Source organism: Petaurus breviceps, unplaced genomic scaffold, assembly GCF_028583685.1.
Source record: "Petaurus breviceps papuanus isolate PSGF00001 unplaced genomic scaffold, PetGlider_PUasm1.0 90603, whole genome shotgun sequence".
Lineage (NCBI taxonomy): Eukaryota > Metazoa > Chordata > Mammalia > Diprotodontia > Petauridae > Petaurus > Petaurus breviceps.
Window position 1 is genome coordinate 757,576 of NW_027187284.1, and position 15,888 is coordinate 773,463.

General features: G+C 36.6%; 1 protein-coding gene across 10 annotated transcripts in view; it reads right to left on the minus strand.

The window, feature by feature from the left end:
- The window catches only part of DMD (dystrophin), a 2,504,498-nt gene that overhangs the window by 620,976 nt on the left and 1,867,634 nt on the right, over positions 1–15,888 (minus strand). For all 10 annotated transcript variants that reach the window (XM_069063824.1, XM_069063827.1, XM_069063826.1 and 7 more), the window contains one exon: positions 6,936–7,147. In XM_069063824.1, coding sequence (XP_068919925.1) covers positions 6,936–7,147 — 212 coding nt within the window. The remainder of the gene's footprint in view (positions 1–6,935; positions 7,148–15,888) is intronic.

Here is a 15,888-nt window from a genome sequence, read left to right on the forward strand (position 1 = left end):
TATCTATCTATCTATCTATCTATCTATCTATCTATCTATCTATCTATCTATCTATCTATCTATCTATCTACCTACCTACCTACCTACCTGTCAATATATCAGAAACAAAAGCTCCCCTAAAAAAGTAAACAAAAGTTTTTTTCTTTGGGTAATGCTTTGCTAAAAATTGCATTTTGGTGTTGAAAACAGAATAAAATATAACTGGGAAACATTTGATAGAATACATAAAAACTCAATATAACAGCTATAATATTACATTTTAAAGCTAAGGTAAATCTTTCATTTCACAAAGTTGAATAGAATGATAATTTTAAAATGATTCTAGTTTAATTAAGTTTGAGATCTTTAAACCAGTACAATTAAAAAGCCTGAGGTTTCCTTTTCTCTTGCAATACAATCAATCCTTTTCATATTTTGAAGCCATTTGCAAAGGAGACAAGATTTTCAGAGTTGTGTGGGCCTCTCCAGTCTTGCTATCATTTTAGATTCCTTTCTGGGGTTAATACTCCTTACACAACAAACTTCCTTTTCCCTTTCCTCCTGCCCAATTGTGCCATCCATCCTGCTCTTATTTTTATTGTCAACCTTTCAGCTCTCTCACTTTCCTTTCTCTAATTTCCTACAACTAATTTCATCAACAAGGCCCCTGCTGTGTTGTACATCCACATTTTCTAGAAAAGAGGTGATGAGGAGTTGCAATATGATGTCCAAAAGGTAGGGCAATACTCTATGACAATACTAATGTCTTGGAGGTTCCTAAATTTGTTCCTTTCTATTTTCACTCAATATAAAAAGTCTAGAACTTATAGTCACAGAATTTAAAGTAGGGGAAAGAAAATTCAGGACAGACTGGCCATACGTCTATCTTGATGTTGTCTCTAAGGGTTCCTTGCACAAATGTACTACTTGGCAGAAATAATGATAGGGTTGAAAATCTCATGTGACTTTTTCACCCATTTATTTTATGTCAAAGAGAGCCTTGATGATGCCTCCGCTACTTTGTCCAAGTAGCCAGGTCTATGTTTCTTTCTCCTCTTACACAGCAGGACCGCCCTTTGCTGATCCATATCTGACTGTTTGAATCCTACCTATCATTCAAAATTCAGCTTAAATTACACTTCTCCTGAAGCATGAAGCCTTTCCTAAACCCCAACAAGCTATTAATCTTTTCTTTTTCTTCCTGGGACCTAGAATGCAATTTTTTTCATAATAATATCATCTACTAATCACAATATATTTTGCATTAGTTATTTCTCTACACGTTATTGCTTCCCACCTCAGTGTATGGTTCAGAAGTCTTTTCATCTTTCCAGCTCCCTCTGAATACAGTACAATACTTTGTACACAGGGACGTGCTGATTTCCATCCCCCTGCCCCACTCCCATAGCTTTAGCGGCAGGAGGACCAAAGACGTCATCTATTCCAACTTCTTCCTTTTATAGAAGAGGAAATGGGCTCAAAGAAACTATATGAATTGTCCAAGGTCACACAAATAATAAATGACAGAGCTAGGATTTGAACCTTATTTCCCTGATTTTAAAAACAGCATATTTTCTACTCAACAACTATATGACTAATTATTAATTAAGTTAGTACTGGTCACTATTATTAATTGGTACAACTAAAATTACTAGCTATAGGTGTACTTGATCAAGAACATGAATCTTAATGTTGCCTTGCAAATATTAAGTACTATGCAAAGGATGCTAATCAACTACTCAGGTTTTTCTAAACCATTTTTGGTTTTGACTTTGATGACAACATACAGGCATAGCACAAGTTTTTACTTATAGCTTTTTCCTTTGTTCATCTATACAATCAGATACAACTTTGAGAAATGATATTGGTGTATCATCTCTTGCGGAAGAAGGATTAGATTTATTATGTTTGGCTTCAAAGGGGAAAATCAAAAATAACGTGTGAAAGTTGTAAGAAGCTACATTGAGGTTATATATTAAGAGAAATCTAACAATTAGAGCAATGACAAAAGTGGATTGGGTTGTCTTGGGAACATCATGGTCATTAGTAATAAATTTAGAGCTGGAAAGGACCTCAAAAGTCATCTAGTACAGAAGTGTCTAACACATAGCCTATGGATTGTTTCCAAGTGCTGCTCAAATCAGAATAAAATATAACTGGGAAATATTTAATAGAATACATAAAAACTCAATATAACATGTATAACATTATATTTTGAAGCTAAGTTAATAAGTGTCCCGCAGGGATCATTATACAGTAATTAATGGCCGCTGTTTCTATTTGAGTCTGACACCAGTGATCTAGTCTAATTCCTTCATTTTTCATGTTAGTAAACTGAGACCCAGAGAAGTTATATGACTTTCCAAGAGTTATACAAATGATCACTAGCAGAAACAGCATTCAAACATGGGTGCACTTATGTCAAACCTAGCAGTCTTTTCATGATACTAAAAGAATTTCATTGTTAAAGACCTTTAAGCAGAGGCTGAATTACCACTTACTGAGTATTAATTAGTAGTAAACAAAAATTACAATTAAATATTAGTGTATTTCTGATTCTATGAACCACTACTGAAAAATCCACAACAATTGCATACTCTTTGCCTTTGTCTTACTGCATTCTAGAGAGGCTGGAAAGAAGGAAGGTTTTTCTCTGACTCTCCCTTCAGGAAAATGGCTAGGACATCCCTGCAATTTCCGATTCTTTGCCACCACAAAGAGAGCTGCTATGAATATTTTAAAATATAGAAGGATACCCATCAATTGGGGAATGGTTGAACAAATTGTGGTATATGTTGCGATGGAACATTATTGTGCTATAAGAAATGATAAGTTCAATGATCTTAGAAAAACATGGAAAGACGGTCAAAATAATGAAGAGGAAAATGAGCAGAACCAAGAAAATACTGCATCCAGAGAGAGAACTGATAAATAGACGTATGTGTGGAATAATTTTACACACACACACACACACACACACACACACACTCACACATATTTACATCTATTTGTGTCTAATGATAGGGAGAGGTGGGGGGAGGGAAGAAAAAAATTACATGGCAGTTTCACTGTATATTAGAAATAGCAAATTGTGTACAGTAGATTTGCAATTTCTTATACAATTGTCACTTTTATTGTATTATGTTATGAAAATGCTTGTTTTATTCTGTAAATTAAAAATAAAATAAAAAAAGAAACAATGTCTACGTTGAATACAGGCATAAGAACTTATGAAGAGTGAGGTAAGAAGAATCAGGAAAACAGTACACACAATGTATATGAAAATGAAGATGGAATGAACAACTAATCAAAACTGAGTATTATAAAATTATAATGATGAAGGTTGGGACTAAAGAGTAGATATAAGAAGCACTTCCCTCAATTCTTGATAGAGGTGAGTTCTACAGCTTTGACTGTGGAACATTGCATATAATATCAGACTTTTTTTGGACATGTTGGGTAGTTATTGTCAGTCAGTTTTTATTTTTAATCTCACTTTTTATCATAATAGGTCATTTTCTGGGATGCAAAATGGTGGCTTCACTGAGAAATATAACCAAATGATAACTGTGTAAAACCAGGCTTCTGTTTTGAGTAGACAGGTGTACTCAACCTTGGCTGACTCAACTTTGGCTAACATGGAGCCCAATGTGTCCCTTAATAAGTAGGTGGGTATAACCTTCTTTGATTGGCTCCCCCATTTTTGAAACTTGTAAGACTAAGATATTGGCTCTCTTTTCCACCATCTTTTGGATGTAGCCATGACGTAAATCAGTGAGGGGGGCATTTGCTTTCCCTTACCCTCCTTTTTACTCCAGAGACATGGGCTTGGGCACGGTGGTAGTGGTGCTGTGTTTGCCTCTATTCTGTGTTACTTTTTCTTTGCTTTGGTTCCAGAGGTGATCCAGATAGAGCTAGAATCTTAGAGCATGATGACCTTAGAGCTAGGATTGCAGGTAGAGTGTTGTAGCCACCAGCCCAGTAGCAAAGTCTTGAGAAGCCAGAGTGTCTGGGACTGGAGCTGAAGGGATGTTTGGATTTGGAACTGGAACTATGCAAACCGAGCCAAACTATGAACCTAACCTTCTTCCCCTTCCCAGAATCTAATATAGATCAAAGTGGGATGAAGATTATGTTTCCCACATGTTAGTAAGCTTGTATATGTTATTAAACTTTCAGAAGTAAACATACCTTTGTAATATCTTTACTGTGCTACACGGACAAAACATGTATTTTTAAAGGAATAATGCATAATAGTCTGAACACATGCAAAGTTCTTTGAAAAAGCTTTCCAAAGGAAAGTGCTGAATCAAAGGTCAATAAGGATAATTCAAGCTGCCAAACAGCATTATCCTAAAATATTCAGATAACTGAGGTAAACTTAAATTTTAGTACTAATTATTAATGATTAATAAATTTAAAAATAAGATGGACCATAAATGTAATTGAGTTCAACTTCTTTATAGATAAGGCAACTAAGGCCCTAATAGGTGAAATGACTTGTCCACTGTCTTAAGAGAAGTAAAGAGTAAATGAGAATGGGAAATTAGATACTTTGGCTCCAAATTAATCAATCAATCACCATTTATTTTTGCTGCTCAGTCATTTCACTCATGTCCAACTCTTCAGGACCAAATTTGGGGTTTTCTTGGCAAAGACAGAGTAATTTGCCATTTCCTTCTCCAGCTCATTTTTCAAAAGAGGAAACTGAGGCAAACAGGGTTAAGTGACTTGGCCAGGTCACACAGCTAATAAGTGTCTGAGACCGGATTTGAACTCAGGTGCTCCTGACTCCAGGCCTGGTGCTCTATATACTGCACCATCTATCTACCATTTAATAAACTCCTGCTTTGTGCTAGGAACTATGTTAAATCTTGCAAATTTAAAAGAGAGAGAAAGAGAGAGAGAGAGAGAGAGAGAGAGAGAGAGAGAGAGAGAGAGAGAGAGAGAGAGAGAGAGAGAAAGAGAGAGAGAGAAAAGACAGTTCCTTTTTTCCTCTCATGGTTCCTCCCATTCATTCTAATTCTTCTACATAACATGACTAATGTGAAAATATGTTTAATAAGAATATATATGTAGAGCCTATATCAGATTGCACACCATCTTGTGGAGAGGGTAGCCGACGTTGGTGGAGAAAATTTTAAAAATTATACAAGTGAATATTGAAAACTAAAAATAAATTAATTTATAAATAATACAGTACCTCTCCTCAAAGAATTCACAATTTAATGGGGAAGACAATATGAAAGCAAATGTGTAAAAAATAAGCTATACATAGGATAAGTAGGAAATAAATTAACTGAGAAAGCACTTGAATTAAGAGGGGTTGTGGAAGGTTTCCTATAAAAGATGAGATTTTAGATGAAACTTAAAGGAATCAAGTGAAGCTGGCAAGTGGAGATGAGAAGGGAGAGCATTACATGCAGAGGTGACAGCAAGAGAAAATGCCCAAAGCTGAGAGATGGAGTGTCTTGTTCATGCAACATGTTATGTTCATGGAATGGATTATGATGGCCTTTGAATGCCAAATAGAACATTTTGCATTTAATCCTGGAGGCAATAGGAAGTCAATGGAGTTCATTAAAAGTCTAACATGGTCAGAACTGTGCTTTAGGAAAATCACTTGAGTTGCTGATTGTGATGGGGTGCTTGGACCCCAGTCTTAGGACCGTATCTCTCCCCAGCCCAAAGACTCTATCTCTATCAATAAGTTATTAGTGTGCCCCAATGAAGCAAAGGATGGACTGGAGTGGGGAGAGACTTGAGGCAGAAAGACCCACCAGCAGGCTGTTACAATAGATCAGGTGTGAGATGACAAGGGCCAGCCCCAGAGTAGGGAGTGTTTCAAGGGGAGAGAAGGAAATGTGTTTAAGAGATATTGTGAAGGTGAAAATGACAGTCCTTGGCAACAGATTAAATTTGGGAGGTGAGAGATAATGATGAATCCAGGATGATTCCTAGGTTGTGAGTCTGAGGGACTGGGAGCATAGCATTGCCCTCAACAGTAACAGGAAAGGTAGAATGGGGTGGGGAGGATTTATGAGTTCAGTTTTGGACACATTGAGTGCAAGGTGGCTACAGACATTCCCATTTAAATGTCTGGAAGAAGTTAGAGATTTAAGCCTGGAGGTGAGCAGAGAGATTAAGACAAGATATGTAAATTTGAGAATCATCAGCATAGAGGTGGTAATTAAATCCATGATAACTGATGAGATCACCAAGTAGGGTAATATAGAGGGGGGTAGTATAGAGGGAAAAGATAAGGTCCTGGACAGAATCCTGAGGGACACTTATGCTTAGAGAGTGGAACAGGCAGGAAAGGATGCAAAAGAAGACAGAAGTTCAACCTGTGCAGTGGAGGTCAAAGAGAACATTGCTCTTCTTTGCACTAGGACTACTTCACAATGACGTTGTGGGATCAAGTTGGAAGCAGGACTCGGAAATTGGATCTGGAATAGGAGATGGCACCATCTTTGTTGCTTTGGGGAAGATGGAAAATACCTGACTCAGCCTCTTGCCTCGTCTCAGGTAATATGCTGCAACCAGCAGAAGATAGAAGGTACAAGGAGGGGTGCAGTTGGAGAAATATTTGGGAGCTCTTCTCACCTTGAGAAGGCTGGAGATGAGGTAGCATCAGCAAGTGGTAGAATCCCAGCTTGGGGGTAAACAGTTTGGGGCAGATGGAAGCACTGGCCAAGACCCTTGCTGCCTTCTCTCAGGGGGGTTGAGATAAGGGATGAGAGGACTATCTGGCTCATCTTTCTGAAATTAAAACTTGCTATGGCACCATTGTTGCACTTCTGTAGTTTACCCTATTCTACTTCATTAATGGATTAGCTTTCATTAAAGAACTTGGGTAAATTCCCATTAACATAGTTTATTTACAAACCTTTCAACTTCTACCAATAATATCATTTCATCTACCTTTAACTTTAAAAATAATGTCAGCCACCAACCTTAATTTCTGTGGACTGTTTTCTGATTCCTTCCATTGTGTAGGGAATCTCTTTCCATGATTCCAGCCTGGCTTTGGCCTTCTCCAGGGTCCATTCAGCTTCTTTCTTGGCTTCTAACCATTGGGCAGAATCTTTCAGCATTTCATTCAGCTGCTGTCTCCTCCTCTGAAGATGTTCTTGGACTTCATCCCATTGACTCTGTATTTTTTCAACTAATGAAAGAAAAAATACATAAAATGAGTATTTTTGAGACCCCCTTTGAAAATCTAAAGACACATATATGTATTACTTATGTTTTATACTGATCATAGTTCTTTTTTTTTAAACATTGTTAATGTCTTATAAAAACTGAGATGCTGCCAACTGGATACTCCAAGATTACCCAGAAAATAAATGGTAAAAGCAAGAATTCAAATTAAAAGTCTACTGATCACATAATGTATTCATAGTGCCTCAAACCATATTCTTTTACTAGAGAATTATTATATTTGAGGCTTAATATAATACCATCATTTGAATTTATGCTCATCATTTACATGTTCTCACATAGTCAGATGTTTGTAGAGGGTTGATGAATTCATAAGGTGGAGGGCCTTTGTTTAGTATTTTTGGATGCATCTTCTTTTGGAAGGTATGGATACGTCCCTTGGTGCCCCATGGGTTATAGGTCATTGGTTATGGATGAACTAATTGTCTTGAACAATTGTGGAATGGATTGTTACAGGAGAAGCATCCTATCTTTCTTGGATGGTAGATGGGAGTATACAAATGAAGACTCTACCTTTTTCTAAAGACATCTGGAGAGAAGATCAGGGATCAAAGGGATGTAGAATGAAGAAAGGACCCAGGAATATACAGTCTCTTACTCTCTAAGAGGCACTTATGGCTGCTTTGGGGTAGAGGTACAGGAGAGTTATATGTGCTCTCATCCATATTGCAAGAGAAGAGCATTCAGAGGCTAAAAATATCCTGGCCCCAACCTTAGAGAAGCAGTGGTTTAACTTTACAGGTGGAGATATGGCAGCTGTGCAGAGGAGAACTAAGTGGCTTACTAATGGGAATCCCTCAATTCCAACCTCTTATAGATAGAGGAAAGGGTAGATTTTCTGGGCACTGTCAACCTTAAGTTTACATCTTTAAACACCCGACCCCACATAGATAGAACTAAGCCTTATGAAAGAAAATAATAATCAAAAACATTCAAAACAATTATCACACATAATGATGCCTACACTGTTCTGTTTTAGTGGTCCTCTTACTCTCTTTTTTGGGGGGTGAGGTATATTTCATAATTGATTCTCCAGGAACTTGACTGACTTTCAATTATCAGAGTTCTACTTCCTTTCAGTGACCTTTTCATTTATATTGTTATAGTCATTGGTTCTGTCTATATCACTGTATCTGTTTATACTAATTTTACATGTTTTTCTGAATCCTTCATATTCACTACTTCTTACTGTAAAATAACATTCCATGGCACAAAATAGTTTTTATTATATTGATATGGATTAGAGCTTCTTTTTAAAATAGTCTACAGTTTAGTATTTTTGAACTAATTAAATGCCTTACTCTTATATCAACATATAATGCCTGGAACTTAATAATCTTTGAAAAGAATATAATTTTGTTTTATCTTTTCCAAAATTGATCTGAATCAGTAACAACTTACCATATTAGTAAATTTCATTTTTTTTTTCACAGAAGCATGATAAGCTATTTGCAAACCTGCCAGCATAGGTTTTGTAAACTATACACTTCTTTTCATAATGACAGACAGCCTCGTTTAAACAAGGTCAACACCATTTTGGGAAGAAACAGACTGGTTCAAATCATGCATGGCTAAAGATTTCTTAATGGAAAGACATTGTTATAGCCTGGGATGACATTTCATCCAAATGTCCTGCTTGAATCAGTCTGTTCATTTACAGCAAAGGAAGATTTCTGGCCAAAAGAAATCTTGGGTATGTGGTGGAGACAGTTAAAATGGTTTGTTGAATGGGCCTTCTTCATTTATTGCATCTCTCCTTACTAGCCAGCAGGCCATGTAAGGCCAACATAACCGACAGCTGGACTCTGTCAAGAGATGAGTCAAATTGCTGAAGACCATGTACAGTTCACAATGAAGTTGGGTCCCAAATTTTTAAAATGAGAACATCTTTTAAATACTGATATTTGCAAAAGGAATTTTGGAGGATCTATTCAATTTAATATGTTGGAAAGTTTCCCATATGTAAATCCATGGAACCAAAGCTTATCATTCAAAATTTTGTAGGAGCTTAGAAAACATGTGCTATGAAACCTGTGAGTAGGAAGCCCACTATATCCACTTAACCATATGTACATTGTATTTCCTTTTACATAATATTGATGTGTGAAATTGACAATGGAAAAAGAGGTCTTTGGAGCTAAAGTAAACATAATGTACTTGCTCATGGGTGCCTTACATTGGCATAGCTTCAGTTTTCAAAATACTCCCTTCTGTTATTCCTATAAATAAATCTTCAAAAGATCTGGTCGTTTCATTCCTGGGCTATCACAAGTTTCTATCTTCACCTCATTTTCTTTTTGGAGGGGGGAAGGCAGGCGATTGAGGTTAAGTGACTTGCCCAAGGTCACACAGCTAGTAAGTGTTACGTATCTAAGGCTGGATTTGAACTCAGGTCCTCCTGACTCCAGGGCTGGTGCTCTGTGCCACCTAACCACCCCTTCACCTCATTTTCTATTGATCAAAAGTGCAACTACCAAAAACGTCTTCTTTGATCAACCATTATTTACTTAATCTCCTAGCTATCTAATATATGGTTTGAGGGCCAAATGTTGCCAAAATGATCCAATTCTGAGATCTGCCTTAGATTTTTAGGGAAAATACTTTTTATTTAATTGGTTAGTTCCATAAAATTGTATGCAGTATGACACCTGTAGGAGAGGTGACCGACCTGCTTAGTCCCATCATCACATATCTGAGTGATTTCAATGTCATGTTTGGCTTAGATTAATCTGTAGTTAAAAAAAATAGACATAACTCACTATTGAAAAACAAAAATAACAACAACACGCATACTCTTGCCTTAATCTTCAGTACCAAGGAAAGGCTCTCTGAATGTAGATAGCATCTTTCTTCATATGTCTTTTATAGTTAATTTGGGTATCTATAATAGCCAAAATGACTTATTTGTTCAAAGATTTTCTTAAAACAATATTGCTGTTACTGAATACATTGTTCTTTTGGTTCTTCTCATTTTGTTCTTCATTATTTCATGCAAGTTTTCCCAAGTTTTTCTAAGATTATCAAGCTCATCATTTCTTATAGCACAGTAGTATTCTGTCACAACCATATACCACAACTTGTTCAATCATTCCCCAATTGACAGGCATCCCTATATATTCTAAAATGTTTGTAGTAGCTACATGGATAGCAGATGGACTACAGCCTAGTGACGTGGAAAGGAGCAAGACAAGCAGGTGTTTGTCCATCTAGACCCATGGAAGTCCATCTAAGAGTGGATCTGAGCCCATACACTCACTATTACTAACATGAGTTTAGAGGACTTTGTGTTTTAAAATTCCTCTGAAAAGACATTCATTTGAGAATGTGGCCAATACCATTTTTTATTTTAATATTTATTTCTGTTCTGATTAAATGTTTACTATTTAGACACTTATTAGCTCTATCAAAATTTATTTAGACCAATCACTTAACACCTTCAATTTTAGTTTTCTCATCTCTAAAATGGAGATACAGTTCCCACTTCATTGGTTTGCTGTGAGACGAAAATGAGTTAATGTGTACAAAGTAGTTTGCAAACTTTAAAATATTATATAACTCTAAATTATTGCTATTGCCATTATTTATTCACCTGGGTTCTTCTAATTTGGTGAGCAACTGAAAACCTAGCGCTGGGTTAACTTTAGAAGTTCCCAGTTTCTGGTGGGGTCAAATAATTGATCTGAGAATAGATTAATTACCATTAATTGTTTCTATGATTCAAATCCAAATAGGTCCAAGAGATCAGTCAGATCCTTGGGTTAAACCCAAATAATTAAACATGATTCTTGCCCTCACAAAATCTGCAATCTAATAGAGGGTGAGGAATATGAAAATAAAAGTATTATGATTTTGATAAGTTTGTATCTTAGCAAAGAGGCTTTAAATGTGAACTAATAAAAAAATTAATATGGCATTGTATATAAAAACTTAAGACTATTTCAGAAAATAGCTGGTGTATAAGGAATTAAAATGGAGCCATAACAAAGCAGGAAATTCTGACCAATATTCACAGATTCTGCTATTTAATAAAATGAAAATAGTCAAATTTATTAACACAATTGGCATACTTAGTAGAAACTACAGAAATCTATTCAAAAAGCAAAGAAGCAAACAAATATTGTACTTATGAAGTTTTGACAAAGCAGAAGAAAATGTGGACAAGGAGAGATGTCAAAAATAAAGATGTAACAAAAGTTAACATTTATATAGCATTTACTGTTGACCAGGCACTGTGCTAAGTGTCTGGTAGGTGTCATTATCCACATTTTAAAGATGAGGAGGGCAAGGCAAATAGCAGTTAAGTGATTTGCCTGGGGTGGGGGTCTCATTTCTAGTAAGGCCATATTTGAACTCAGCTCTTCCTGATTCCAGACCCAACACTCTATCCACTGCACCACCTACCTGCCATGAAAGTATACTGGTTGTGACCACTGACAGAGGTAGAAACCAAGCTAATTTGGCAACAATTCCAAACAGCAAAGCATATCAACATTTGCCATATCACCAAGAAAGTTCTGTCCCAGCTATATGTATTTTTGTAGTATATGGCTGCTTAAGCCCATACTGTTAAATTGAGTTTATAACAGATTCAACTGACCTATAAAAGAAAAATAATAATAAAATATTGGCACATAAACACAGACAATCTGTGCAGTGCTATAATTGAAGAGCTAACAAGATTTACATATTTCTTCTCACAGAAGTCCATCATGGAAATGTCTTAACTCATTTGTGTAGTAAATAGATGTCAGATAATAAAAGAAAATAAATAACTGGTCCTAGGGCAGAGAAGGACAGCATGAGAATCAGCATGGATCCAGACATATGCAGATCCAGAAATGTCAGATTTTATTCCCAGAGATCATGTGATCATCCTACAATGTTGCAGAGAAAGAGACTTCACATTTTTATTCATGAGCAAAAATGAAATTAATGAGTTGACTGCATATTTCTCTCTTGAAGTTCTTCTCCCCCCTTTATTTTACTACCTACACTTGGGTTCTATATTCATTGTTGAAATACAACAACTATAAAAGATTTGGTAGGGAGAAAGGAAAAGGATATTTAAAATAAATTTGACAGTGCTTTTGGATGTGTATAGCTAAAGAACAAAGTTCACTTCAGTTATAATTTCGTCATAAATTCATTCATAATTTTAGGTGTGAAAATTTAGAATAATGTTAGCATGTTTTAACGGAAAATGAAAAAACAATAGAAAGTAGAAAGGCAAGAATTGAGTTTTAATCCTAAATCAATCCTCATTAATTAGGTGAGTGACCTTGGGTAAATTCTTTGAGCACTTTAGATAGTCTCACTCTCTAACATAACAATGGCCTTACTTGCATTCTTTATCTCACATTGTCAGTCATAAAGTTCTTCTAAACAAATCGAGTTGTTTTTGTTTGGTTTTCTTTTATGTATAGAGGAGTATGAGATGTGAGATTCTTTTCAGATCAGTGCAAAGCCTGCTTTTTATCATATAAGAATAATGTAAAGAAGGGAGCACACTGTGAAATCAGAGTTTCCAGATGACACTAACTATTCTGGGTAGTGAAATGTCAAGCTAAAAGGAAAAATTTACAGGGAGGTGTTGGGAGGTTGGATGAGCTGGCACAAAGTGGTAGATGTATATTACTATGAAAATTCCAAGGCAAGGTGCTTAGAGAAAAACAACAAGCATTTAATAAGGGCCTTGTATGTACCAGGCACGACTCTACGAACTGAGGGTATACATGCAATAGTGAAAGTCTTTCTCCTCAAGAAGCTTACAATATAGCGACAGGTAGCATCATGTACATATATCAATATATTCAAAATAGATATAAGTGTGCACTGTCAACGTTAGGGCTTGGAGATTTGTTTGGTTGAGGATAAAAATGAACGGCAGCAGTACTCACTCCCTCTTAAGGCCCAACCTTGGAAATGGGGTATTACCAGACTGGTACAGACATTCCTTTCTTTCCCCTATTGAGTATAATCTACTTTTTAGCCATTACCCTAGACTCGATCCTTTAGGAGAGATTTTTCTGCATGGCAAGGAGAGGAGGTAAAAAGGAAATGCATAACATGGCATCACTTTCCTGTCCAGCCTCCCCTCAAATGGAAATTGACTCACTTTTGTCTAAGGGCATAGTTTCATCCACTTTGGGACATTCTTCAAAAGCAATAATAATTAATAAATTAAATTATAATAATTAATAAATTGTCATAATTAATAATTAAGAAATCCATATCATTTTCTTCAGCATTGCTCCTGATACCTTGGTCAATATCCAGATTGACTGATGATTCACTTTCATCAATAAGCACAGTCACTGTTGTTTTCTTTGGCAACTCCTTATTCACAAATAATGAAACATACAAAGCAAATTGCTTGATCATGTTTTATCTACAGTAAGCAGCCATCAATGTACTAATTAAATCAGGAATTATGAACAAATTTAAAGAACAGAAACACTTTGGATTAGACAACTGCTCTTTCATATAGAAAGTGTATGGGAGGACTGGGGAAGAGGGAAGAGGAAGAAATCTTTCACCTGCATGAATTCTCAGTCCAGGGAAAGTTTACCACTTACTCAGTCATATACCTAGGTCTGGCCTCATCTGGCCTATTTGTCAGCAGAGAACAGAGGTGATCAAAGTCAAAATGTGTCCGTTCATTCTCCATACCAACCATGGCTGTCTTTCCTTTGTCTCCCTGACATTCATCTCCTCTCCTCACTGCTCTTGCTTGTCTGACTCAGATAAAATCTCCTGTTCAGCCTCTCTCTTCCCAGTTCTCTGCATCCCTGCAACAAGACTGCTGTGGGAATTAATGGCAGTCATATCTGAAACCACCTGGCCACTAGCTCCCTTTGTGTGACTGACTTTCTTGCATAAAAACAAAACAAAAAGCAAAATAAAACAATGAAAACAAAATAAAAAAAACCAGACCCCCAAATGAACCTTGTCCAGATTTCAGGTTCCTGTTTTTTACTTGCTCCCAGAATTACTCATGACTTGTCATAATAGCTTTTCCTCGAAGTGAGAGGAAACAATCCTATCTCCTTGAGACTCAGCTCCTCTTCATTCCATGGATCATACATAACAAGCCAAAGAATTTCATTACAGAGAGTAGAACTTGTATGAAAGGGAGTAATATATAATAAGTAGTGACAACTTCTCAAAATGTTAAGTGTTTTATGATTAAGAAAACTGTAAATAATTCTAAAAAGTTACCATAGAATTACTGTGAAATAAATTCTTGATTAATAAAGGAGATACTTGCTTTTAGGCTCAGATTGGGAAAAAAAAATCACAGATTAAATGGTGTACCCAAAAACAAAACACAAAAAGCAAAATCCAGGCCTGCTAAATTTCCAGATCAGACCAAAAATGTATCACTGATACTAGGTTACCTTTTTAAAAGTAGGGTAACCTTCCTCAATGGGGCATTTAGTTGGTACAATAGATAGAGCACCAGAGCTGGAGTCAGGAAAATCTGAGTTTAAATCCAGTCACTTACTAGCTGTAACCCTGATCAAGTCACAACCCCTATTCCCCTCAGTTTCTCAGCTGTTAAATAGTGACGTACCAGAGAAGGAATGAGCAAACCACTCTCATATCTTTGCCAAGGAAATCCCAAGGACAAGTTTACGGTGACGTGAAGAGTTGGTCATAAAGAGCACTCTATTGGCTGAAACCTTAAGTCTTCCTCCTTACTCATAGCCTCTGACATTTATAAATGGTAGAGTGTAGCTGAGAGGCTGCATGGCATAGATAGATCTCTCAGGATTGACCTCAAAATTAGGAATACTTGGGTTCAAGTTCTGCCTCTGATATATACTAGCTATGAGACCCTCATCTAGTCTCTTAATATCTCAATGCCCCAGGATATTGAAGGTAATATCCTATATTGGTAGAGTGAGTCTCCTCAACTGGGCATTCCCTATCACAGATCCAGTTAAATTAGCAAGCATTTATGAAACATCTACTATCTGCCAGGCACCTAAGTGCTAAGTGCTGTCTCTTTCCCTAGAATGGCTAAACAGTGATAGATAAGTTGAAAAGAAAAGCAGGGTTTCACTTTTACAATCTAATTTTACCCATAATCCATGAAACCGTTAAATTTCCTACAGTAATAAAAAATTATGGAGCACAGATTCTCTGTGAATGAATGTAAAACATCCTGTGCTCATCATTTCATCTTCTTCATCACCAGAGTTGTAATGAGTAATCATAACATCTGGTGAAAGGACCACAAACCATTATCTGTTCAAAGGTACCCTTATATGGTGTACATATAAGTAGACAAAGACACCCCCCATAGCTGTAGTGCCAAATATACTGGCATACCCAGAATGGCTGCTGGCACAGATTCTTAAATCTGCTTTACTAGGAAAGATAACTGTTTAAGGGGTCAACAATCTTTTTAAATTACATTCACTACTTCAGGGGAAAAGTAAGCACCCTGAACTTCAGAGAAAATACAAACAGACAGGGCGGCTTGGTGGCACAGTGAATAGAGCACCAGCGCTGGAGTCAGGAGGACCTGAGTTCAAATTTGACCTCAGACACTTGGCACACTTAAGTAGCCCTGTGATTTTGGGCAAGTCACTTATCCCCAATTGCCCTCCAGGAAGGAAGGAAGGGAGGGAGGGAGGAAGGAAGAAGAAGGGAGGAAGGAAGAAGAAGAAGGGAGGGAGG